At 41.2% G+C, this 11,741-nt stretch overlaps 1 protein-coding gene across 1 annotated transcript; it reads right to left on the bottom strand.

The window, feature by feature from the left end:
• Positions 1 to 1,628: 1,628 nt before the first annotated feature.
• Positions 1,629 to 8,186, bottom strand: LOC311143054 (eukaryotic peptide chain release factor subunit 1). Its single transcript, XM_084178859.1, has 11 exons — positions 8,074 to 8,186; positions 7,588 to 7,698; positions 6,099 to 6,274; positions 5,825 to 5,964; positions 3,760 to 3,898; positions 3,472 to 3,662; positions 3,215 to 3,344; positions 2,892 to 3,074; positions 2,706 to 2,770; positions 2,331 to 2,478; positions 1,629 to 2,191 (listed from the first exon to the last, which is right to left on the bottom strand). Exons 2-11 carry the CDS (start codon positions 7,671 to 7,673, stop codon positions 2,109 to 2,111), a joined length of 1,341 nt encoding a protein of 446 aa, XP_084034985.1. The 5' UTR covers positions 7,674 to 7,698; positions 8,074 to 8,186; the 3' UTR covers positions 1,629 to 2,108.
• Positions 8,187 to 11,741: the final 3,555 nt, after the last annotated feature.

Genomic DNA, 11,741 nt, shown 5'->3' with positions numbered 1-11,741 from the left:
ATGGTAGCCAAAATAATGGGCTACTGGGCCTGCCCAGCATTTTCATACATGACCCTAAGCATGATAAGATGTTTATAGCTTAGGAATTTATCAGGAACCACATGTCTGGAAGCACCTGCTTTCAATATACTTTGTATCCCTCATTTACTTGCGTTTCCTGTATTTTGGCAGTTACCTGAATATAATGGTAGGGGAAAGACTAGAGACAGAGCCATTACAGTTGTTCACATCAGTACAATCATACTCAAAATAATAAAAACTATACAGATTTCTATTGATGTAGATCCGGGATGGGCAACTCCAGTCCTCAGGGGCCTGATTGCTGTCACACATTTGCCCCAACCCCAGCTGACACACCTGACTGGAACCAACAGGACCCCAAACAACTTCTACCCCCAAGCCATGACTGCTAAATAGTTCATTAGATAGTTAAGCAAAAGCTACCCGGACTATCTGCATTGACCCTTTTTGCACCAAGTCTTTTGACTCTTCACATACGCTGCTGTTACTGTTTATTATTTATCCTGTTGCCTAGTCACTTTATCCCTACCTATATGTACATATCTACCTCAATTACCTTGTACCCCTGCACATCGACTCGGTACTGGTACCATGTGTATATAGGAAAGTTAGATACTCATTGTGTATTTACTCCTTGTGTTATTTTTCTATTATTTTTCTATTTTTTAAAATCTCTGCATCGTTGGGAAGACCCGTAAGCATTTCCCTGTTAGTCTACACCCGTTGTTTAGAAAGCATGTGACAAATAAACATTTGATTTGACACCAATAATCAAGCTCTTCAGTTTAGAACGCAATTAGTTTAAAATCAGCTATGTTTGCTATGGATGGGAAAAAGTGTGACACCAATCCATCCCCCCGAGGCCTGGAGTTGCCCATCCCTGATGTAGATAGAACTGAAAACTTCACACATACAGAGTGCTCATACCAGGGGTGCATTCAGTACACGTCAACGTTTGCAACATTGCACAACGGTTTGTACTGAATGACACGTTTCCCCAAAACAGTACACACTGTTCTTCAACAGCTTTGGTGGTGGCCTGATCAACATGGGTGTTACCATCTGAAATCACAAAACTCATGCAGCACATCATATGTTAACTGCCCTCTGGGACACCATAATCACGTTCTTCAACTGGTTGTTCAGTACTGAACACAACCCAGTAACATGTCTGGAAGACCAGACACAAAACTGCCTGGCAACAAGCACACTGGCTCTCAGATTGGTCAGTTTCTGTCACTGTGCAATTCAGACAATCAATCACAGTAAACATTGGACACAGACTCTCTGGGGAACATGAAAGTCTGCATGGTGCACAGCACTGTGGGCATGGTTCATTATGCTTAAGGAGACAATAGAGTGGTAAGGGTGTGTGTACAAGGCAATATAAAAGCAGACGATGTAGATGTACAACCCTAATCTCAGCTCTGGGAACTCTGTATGAGTCATAAAGGGCAAGGGTCCTCTAAATAAAAAAACATACAAGAAAACTGTATGGGCTCAGAGTACAGCACCTGTAACAGTGAATAAATTACCAGAGGGGAGCTGGGAGAAAATAAAGCAGGTGCTGAAATAAAGATAGGATGAGACGGGAGGCAGGGACAGGGTATGGGATAGTAAAGCAGCTCCAATTTAATCATTATTTCCCTGCCTGCCCTCTACATAAATTTGATTTAAAAAAGGAAAACAAAACAATCAAAATCAAAATCTCAAAACACAACAGCAGCAGGTACAAGTAAAATTTAAAAATAAAGGGAAATTGAGTTGAAGAAGAAAGTGGGGAGTGATGACAGAAATAGATTTGTATAGCCTATCCAGTGCGGCCTAGAGAAGGCAGAGCAGGCAGGAGGAGCGTGGCCTTGCTGTCAGTCACTTTGAATCAGTCATTTATGTAGAGTGGAGCGGAACAAACCAAGACGAGCTCCATCCGACCAGGTGATGAGTCACTGCTTCAAGTCAGGGATATGTCTTTTATTTGAAGGTCTGGGTCTCCCTCCTGACTACTTGCTTTCCTTCCACCAGTCTCTCGTCGGTCAAATCAGGGAAAGCCTTTCAATTGATTAATTTCTTGTTTCAGTCTCAACTACCTAGTAGTCATCCAAATCAAATAACTCATCGTCTTCTCCTTGGTACTCTATGGCCTGGAAATCCACCCTGTACCGCAAGATCCCTGTGGAGGTGAAGTAAAGGAATAATCATAGTCTTAGGTACTCTGCAGAGGTGCATTACACTGACAATATTTTTTATTTATTCACATGAACCCAGAATAGTAAAAGCATTTAGTTATGAATGTTTAATCAAACCCTTACCACCAATTCCACCAAAGCCTTTGACAAACTGTGATCCTTCTTGGCTCTTGTCAGTGACAATCTCCAGACAGGCACCAAACTTCTTATAGCTGTTGGCGAACCATTCAAGTAATGGCATGCTCTCGATCAGCTCATGTTCCTGCCCAGTCTGTAGAAATACACCCACACCCAAAAAGTGGATCAGGAAAAATTGGGAGAGATCCATTTATGAGAATTCACCATATAAAAGTGCTGGATGTGAACACAGGAAGTAGACATAAGTGAAATTTGAGAGAAAATTGTCACATTTTAAAAGATCCTCTAGAACATCTGGGACCACAACAGAACTTCCTTCATACGTTTGTGTTGGTTATGGAAAGAGAACTCCTCACTGACCTCTTTGTCCGTGAAGTGAGACTTGTCTTTCTCCTGCTCTGGTGTCAAATACAACGTTTTCTCATCTGGATCAGTGGAAGAAGAGGTTGAACAGAACAGACAGGGGCAAGAAATAGAGAGATGTGTTAAGACAAGAATACCTCAACTGGATGTATTTTGTATAGGGCGCACATATTATTTACATACCTGTACCCTTCTCCACCATAGCAAGTCCCTCTGCTCCGTGGCATCGTAGGATGTATCTCATGGTATCCAGGTTCTCGTAGACAATCAGGATCTCAACAGCACCCATTTCCAGGGCTTTCAGTGTGTCTTCCACCCCAAAGCAGTACTTCCCCGTATCCTGGCTGATCTCATCAAAGTACCGTCCTGGGAGAAAAGGTCCTCTATATTATCAATATGACAATAGGATGGATCATGTCCATGCCAGAGAGACACTCAAGCACTGATGACCGATATCGGAGTAGACATTCACACAAATTAACAAGAGATCTGCTGTATCCAAGTACCTATTAGTTTCTTCTCCTGGATGAATTTGACATTGGAAAGTACTTCTGCGGACAGCTCAATGGCCTGGTTGAACCCATTCTCCCCACCATATGATATGTCAACCAGCTTCAGGATCTTTGCTTGTAGCCTCTGCATGGACACGAGTCAGCAATTCATCAGTCAACAAACAGATCACATATCGGCCGTTTAATACTACAATGGCAATGCTGACAATGGCACCAGAAAGACCTGGAATGGTGGGTCTGGAGATACTGACCGGGTCAAACATGTCTGACTGGCTGAGCTCCGTCTTGAAGTCAGCTGAACCAGCCAAGACCATGCCTGCTACGTTGACCTTGTCGTTGGAAACAAAAAGCGTGACCGCCGTCTCCGCCACCTTTCGCACGTAGTTGTGTCTCTTCTCCATCCTCAAACGAGCAAAACGCAAGGCAGACTGCCCTCCTCTGCCTGAAAGAGGACTGTTTGTTATACATGGTTGTGTGTTGACAGGCTGGCTGTAATTCTGTTCATAAGTATACGTTGTATGTGAATGTAGGGTTTTTACCGTGCTTCTTGGGTAGGTCCACTGTGAACTTGTGCAGCACCTCCCTGGTGTTGCCCTGCAGGGTTCCGAAGAGGGCGCCACTCCCATCAATCACAATGAAACCAAATTTGCTGTCATCTGAGAGCAAGGCTGTAAGAGCCTGAGAGAGACAAAATACATTAAGTAAGATGAAAAATTACATCGAATTAGGTGGTCAATATTAACCATCGGCTGTGCATAACTTCAGGCTACAAAAACAACGCCAACTTGTTTCACCAAAACAGGCAACACTGATTTTTTATATCATGAGATACCATTTTGTTCCAATAGTGCAATCCAAAGGCAAAACTCCATTCCCAGTTAGTCATAATGTGATATAAGCAAATACAGTTGAAGTCGGAAGTTTACATACACTTCATTCATACAGTCATTAAAACTTGTTTTTCAACCACTCCACACATTTCTTGTTAACAAACTATAGTTTTGGCAAGTCGGTTAGGACATCTACTTTGTGCATGACACAAGTAATTTTTCCAACAATTGTTTACAGACAGATTATTTCACTTATAATTCACTGTATCACAATTCCAGTGGGTCAGAAGTTTACATACACTAAGTTGACTGTGCCTTTAAACAGCTTGGAAAATTCCAGAAAATGATGTCATGGCTTTAGAAGCTTCTGATAGGCTAATTGACATCATTTGAGTCAATTGGAGGTGTACCTGTGGATGTATTTCAAGGCCTACCTTCAAACCCAGTACCTCTTTGCTTGACATCATGGGAAAATCAAAAGAAATCAGCCAAGACCTCAGAAAAAAAATGGTAGACCTCCACAAGTCTGGTTCATCCTTGGGAGCAATTTCCAAACGCCTGAAGGTACCACGTTCATCTGTACAAACAATACTACGCAAGTATAAACACCATGGGACCACGCAGCCGTCATACCGGTCAGGAAGGAGACGCATTCTGTCACCTAGAGATGAACGTACTTTGGTGCGAAAAGTGCAAATCAATCCCAGAACAACAGCGAAGGACCTTGTGAAGATGCTGGAGGAAACAGGTACAAAAGTATCTATATCCACAGTAAAACGAGTCCTATATCGACATAACCTGAAAGGCCGCTCAGCAAGGAAGAAGCCATTGCTCCAAAACCGCCATAAAAAAGCCTGACTACGGTTTGCAACTGCACATGGGGACAAAGAGAAGTACTTTTTGGAGAAATGTCCTCTGGTCTGATGAAACAAAAATAGAACTGTTTGGCCATAATGACCATCGTTATGTTTGGAGGAAAAAGGGGAACGCCTGCAAGCCGAAGAACACCATCCCAACCATGAAGCACGGGGTGACAGCATCATGCTGTGGGGGTGCTTTGCTGCAGGAGGGACTGGTGCACTTCACAAAACAGATGGCATCATGAGGAAGGAAAATTATGTGGATATATTGAAGCAACATCTCAAGACATCAGTCAGGAAGTTAAAGCTCGGTCACAAATGGGTCTTCCAAATGGACAATGACCCCAAGCATAGTTCCAAAGTTGTGGCAAAATGGCATAAGGACAACAAAGTCAAGGTATTGGAGTGGCCATCACAAAGCCCTGACTTCAATCCTATAGAAAATTTGTGGGCAGAACTGAAAAAGCGTGTGCGAGCAAGGAGGCCTACAAACCTGACTCAGTTACACCAGCTCTGTCTGGAGGAATGGGCCAACATTCACCCAACTTATTGTGGGAAGCTTGTGGAAGGCTACCCGAAACATTTGACCCAAGTTAAACAATTGAAAGGCAATGCTACCAAATACTAATTGAGTGTATGTGAACTTCTGACCCACTGAGAATGTGATGAAAGAAATAAAAGCTGAAATAAATCACTCTCTACTATTATTCTGACATTTCAGATTCTTAAAATAAAGTGGTGATCCTAACTGACCTAAGCATTTTTACTAGGATTAAATGTCAGGAATTGTGAAACACTGAGTTTAAATGTATTTGGCTAAGGTGTATGTAAACTTCCGACTTCAACTGTAGGTCCATAGGAAAGATATAGCGAGGTGAGAAAACAATGGACCAAGGAGTGTTGAACAACCTTACCTCTGTGTGGAACTTGTTGTCACAGAGATACAGCGAAGTGTTGATGGGTTTAAAAGGCTCAAAGTCGATATTGACTTTTTTCTCTTTGCCCTCGTCAGTCACAATGGTGCCACAGTATACAACCAAGCCGTTGGGAGGCACTGCAGGGTCAAAAATAAGTTTGCTCTCATAGATCAATTGACTGAAATAAGAAATGCCCGTAACCCAGCTAGGACCACCCCAAATTACTTAATACAGGAGAGAGATAGGGTTTAACTACTGACTTCACACACACCTTTATTGTAGAGTTTGAGTCTCTGCTGTACAGAGGTGATGGCTCCGAGCACAGAGAGCCTGTTGACTCTGCTTTTAATGTTGGATGCAGTGCCAAACTCATCAGCCAACATCTTGGCCACTCTGGAGATCTGGTCCTTAGGAGGGATGATCAAGGAGATCATACTCGTACCATTCCTGAGAGGAGTTCAATTGCATTAAACCCACGTTAAAACACAAGGCATATTCTAACACGTCCTTTGAGTAGAAAGTAAGTTGCACAGTAACTCAGGTGAAATTATGTCTGCAAGCTATTTATTGAAACACACATTTTAACAACTTTGTAAAAACAGAAACCACAGGTTATGGATTACTAAACCTGCCCTACAGATGTGTCCTGTTTACCCAAGCAAGCCAGGCCTTTTCATACCTGGGGACAGGTAGCTTAGTGGTTAAGAGCGTTGTGCCAGTAACCGAAAGGTCGCTGGTTCTAATCCCCGAGCCGACTAGGTGAAAAATCTGTCGATGTGCCCTTGAGCAAGGCACTTAACCCTAATTGCTCCTGTAAGTCGCTCTGGATAAGAGCGTCTGCTAAATGACCAATTATTTATTTATTTAATTATATACAAGTATAGCATTAAACCTGACTGCTCTAAGGCAAGCTCTTATGACAGGTTGTCAGATGAGGACATTACTACAGTAGTAGTCTCATATTTCCACATTTTTGTTTAGACAACCATGTTGACAGGTGTGGGCCACAAGCTTGCTGCTGCCCCTAGTCAAGGGGGTGAAGGTCACAGTAGTTTTACTGTTTCACTCAGAGTGAAAAGCATAGTTATTGCTTGATCTTTTGACCTAAAATTAACTATATCAGCTACTCCGGCTGACAGGTCTATTGCCAGCCAGTCAACGCCTATTTAAGTGATGTGGCACTGACAGTTTTGACTTGGTCAGTGAAAACTGCCATGAAATTACACTTTAAAAAAGAAAACTTTAGTCCAGTCACTCAATTTGAATGTAAAGACTAGCTAAATATGGTTGGGTATCAGCTATGTGTTTGCTATACCAAAACAATGTGTAGATTCAGATTGTCAGACAGCCTACTAGTATTATCAGCTAGCTAGCTGTGAATTTCAGATACTATTATTGTCATCTATCTAGCTGTAAATGTAAAGAAGTCATTGAAGTTACAAAACTAATAGCAAGCTAGTTAACGTTAGCTGTGGTAACATTAGCTAGCTACATGACTACTCAAACGTTCGAAACGTAGATCAATGCCAATGACATGTGACCTAGCTTGTCAGCTAGCCAACTAGCTAGCTAACTATGCGTTCAAATAAATACTCAAACTAACTGCTAGTTAGTAAGCTAGCTAAAACTTCCACTAAAAGAATTGCTAGCTAGCTGGGCCTGGTACCGTTAGCTTCAAGTTAGTGGTTCAATATGATGAAGAAAGTCACTGACAACACCATGCATTTGTCATTTCTTCCACTTGTCATGTCCACACGTACCCACGAGCAGCTTCTAGACTTTTGATCAACTTCTTTATCTTCCATATCTCCACGTTCCTGTCTGCTGCGTTGGGGTCGTCCGCCATTTTTTCCGCGGTGTCTATTTAGGACCTAGTGTGAGGGTATGTAGTGTAACGTTAGTAGCAGCATCAAAATATGGACTGCGATATCAACTTAACAACACGGACGGTTTGTTGTAAGCCTCAATAAATATATAGCAACATAAAAGGGATTTAACTATTTCCCCAACACACCAGCAAGGACAATAATATTGGCCCAGACGGTCTTGTCAGAAACCGGGTGCTAGTAGCTACTGGTCTCTGTTGGGAAATGCCCTGGCTTTTAAATCCTGCCCAGGCCCTAGAGTCCACCCGACTAACTCAAGTATTGCTGAATAATGTCAACGTTATTAGAGACATCATTATGCATATGGACCAAACACCAATTCCTAACAATGATCGCTCAAAAACATGCAATTTTACTTGCCCCAAGTGCCGTTATGTCTGCACTTTATCTCTCAAATTACACCTATTTAATTTGTCGTTTGCTCTGACGTTGTTGAGCTCGAGCTCTACTCAAGCCGGTTTGTTGCTACGCATGGTGGTGCGATGGGGCTTCATTGTGTTGGTGTCGTCACTAGTTACCACAGCCACAAAGTCATCATTATGGCTAAACCATAGGTCGAAAATAGAGTATATTGTCATCTTCAACCTTGGCTAAACCCCGCCCATTTCGAAAATTGATCATCTTAAAATCTTATTTTAAACCTAACCTTAACCCTGACCACACTGCTAACCGTATGCTTAATCTTGAATTAAGACCAAAAAGCGAGGTTTTGTTTTAATGAATTTTTACGACATAGCTGTGGCTTTGGTAACTAGTGACAATATTGTTTTGGAGAATAGTTAGGGTTCATTCTGAGATTTTTCATTGGCCTAAAGAGTGGGTGAAGCTGAGAAAATGTACCTGTAATTAGAGAGGAAAGCCTATTCCCCCTCAGGAGACTGAAAAGATTTGGCATGGGTCCTCAGATCCTTAAAAAGTTATACAGTTGCACCATCGAGAGCATCCTGACTGGTTGCATCACTGCCTGGTACGGCAACTGCTTGGCCTCCGACTACAAAGCACTACAGAGGGTAGTGTGTACGGCCTAGTACATCACTTGGGCCAAGCTTCCTGCCATCCAGGACCTCTATATCAGGCGGTGTCAGAGGAATCCAGCCACCCTAGTCATAGACTGTTCTCTCTTCAAACCCAAGGCAAGCAGTACCGGAGCGCCAAGTCTAGGTCCAAAAGGCTTCTTAACAGTTTCTACCCCCAAGCCATAAGACTAATGAACAGCTAATCAAATGGCTACCTGGACTATTTGCATTGGAATCTAGCTCCGACTACAGATTCGCCCAAAGTCAATACTTAAAAAAATGTAAATCATGAAACGCCTACATTGTACCTATGCTTGTCCTCTGTAGTTGCGTGCCTTTCTTTGTTTGACGAAATCCATACTTTTTCAATAAACGTTAATCAAATACAACCACAGACTTTTTACCAGTGTAAAAATGCTTTAAAGTACTACTTAAGTAGTTTTTTTGGGTATCTGTACATGACTTTACTATTTGTATTTTTGACAACTTTTACTTCACTACATTCCTATAGAAAATAATGTACTTTTTACTCCATACATTTTCCCTGACACCCAAACGTACTTGTTACATTTTGAAAGCTTAGCAGGACAGAAAATTGTCCAATTCACGCACTTATCAAGAGAACATCCCTGGTCATCCCTACTGCCTCTGATCTGGCGGACTCACTAAACACAAATGCTTCTTTTGTAAATGATGTCTGAGTGTTGGAGTGTGCCCCTGGTTATCCGTAAATAAAAATAAAAAACAATACAATTGTGCCTACTGGTTTGGGTACTTTTTATCCCATTGCTTTTTACTCGTTTCTCTTTCTCTAAGATGGCAACTCAGCGCAAATGTGCACGTGTCAATTGAATCTCCGATGACATTCTTTGTAGAGATACTGAGAAATAACGAGAGAGAAATCATAGAAATATAATTTTTATTTAATTAAAAAAAAATACATATTACAATCATTTTATAGCCTGGCGAATAACTTTATTGACTTGACGCATATTCTGTCCAGAGATACTGTGAAATAACAAGGAGAGTGTGCAAATCTGTCATCAAGGCAAATGGTGGCTACTTCGAAGAATCTCGAATATATTTTGATTTGTTTAACACTTTTTTTGGTACTACATGATTCCATATGTGTTATTTCATAGTGTTGATGTCTTCACTATTATTATATAATGTAGAAAATAGTAAAAATAAAGAAAAACCCTGGAATGAGTAGGTTTGTCCAAACTTTTGACTGGTGCTGTAGGTATACCCGCACCGGGTCGGCTAGAGCCTGGTGCAAATACCAGAGTGGGCACACTCGCTATATAACGCAAAACAATTTTTGTGAGAAACCATCAGTAGAGTTCAAAATGCGATGCAAACCCATTTAACTTGTATTTTTAGTTTTCGGTACATGGGAATTTAACAGCAAAAGGTATTTTTATGTGCACAATGTCATCACGCACAGCTTTTTATGGAATTTAATGGAAACACATCTCTGGTGGGAAAATGTGCATATTGTTTTTATGCATATTTTACAATATTCATATGAAAATCTGTCACCAATTGGATGTAAACATAGCTACTGCGAGTAATAGTAATGGAGTCTTTTTTTAGGCACTAACTCTGCCATGGTTAGTTGGACAAAGCCTATTTGGGAAATGAATGGAGTTTTAGTATGGTTGTTTGATAAACGCCAAAAATAAGGTATGTGGTAAACACCGGTTTAGGAGATGTTACATGTTTTGTTCTATGAGATTATCTTCATCAGCTAACTTCACTTTTTGTGAATTTTGAAGCATTTATGTAATTTAAAAAAAGCAGTCTTCACAATTCATGTTAACTGAACTTATTGATATTATCTCATAGAACAAAATGTATCAGATCTCCTAAGCCTGTGTTAACCTCAGACCTTATTTTTGGCATTTACCCCAAAACCCTATTCTTTCCCCATTATTTTCCCCCAAAGAAATGGCTGAACGAACCAGAGGTCACTTATTTCAGGTTTTTAGGACTACAAGCTGGCGAGCTCGATCTACATGTTGATCCTCACTTGTGTTTTGTCTTAGATCAATGTATTGTTGAAAACCAGGTTTACTAGATCTGGAGAATGGCAAGTTGAATACAGTAGTATTGCTTCTTTAATAAAGTTATGTTCAGGATGACATTTCTCTTGGGAGATTGTAGATAGATAAATGTGTGTATTGTTTGCAATGGTCAGTTTGGGCTGCTGGAAAATATATTACTCATATAACATTTGATAGCTTGCCTTGTTCATTATTCATTTGAATTTCCTCATTCATGTTTATTGATAAAGGACATCATGCCGCTTGCTTTATAGCGAGTATCACTTTCTCCTGATTCGACTCACACGAGGCTCGAACCTAGGACCTCTGCATTGCTAGCACATGTAGCTGCCCTCCTGAAGCCTCTTACCAGTTGGAGTAAAGCTAAAAAGCTAGCTATTCGGTGGCGCAAGTGGGGACACTTCAGGCTGAGGAGTAAGTTTCACACATCCCCATGTGCCACATTCCACCCCTCAAACTTACTCAACAGCGAGCCCAATTTTGAGCTGAGCGGAACTGTAGATCCGGGTCACGGTACTACTGTAAAGGACGTAACGCTGCCTGCTTAGTGAGTACCCCTACCTCCTGATTCAGCTCACACAGAGGCTCGAACCCAGGACCTCTGCCTTGCTAGCACACATTACCAGCCTCCTGAAGCGTCTTACCAGTCGGCGCCACACGAAAAAACTAGCTATTCGGTTGCCAAGTGGGGACATTTCAGGCTGTGGAGTACATTTTACACATCCTCATGCGCTACAGTAGCGTCAATAATACAGGCAGGCCTACTGAATAAGCATTATTATTATTATTTTATTTCAAAAAATTCTAAATATTTCAATACAAACATTCTATTTTATTTTTTATTTTTTTACAAATGTTAAATACTCATCTACACACATTCATCAGCATTCCACCTAGGTTATCCTACTATTTTACAGGCAGAATGACTAATGTGAATATATATATT

The sequence above is a fragment of the Coregonus lavaretus genome, assembly GCF_964263955.1.
Source record: "Coregonus lavaretus genome assembly, chromosome: 15".
Classification (NCBI taxonomy): Eukaryota; Metazoa; Chordata; class Actinopteri; order Salmoniformes; family Salmonidae; genus Coregonus; species Coregonus lavaretus.
Note: the sequence above shows the minus strand (reverse complement) of the source record. Positions and strands in the feature narration are given on the sequence as shown.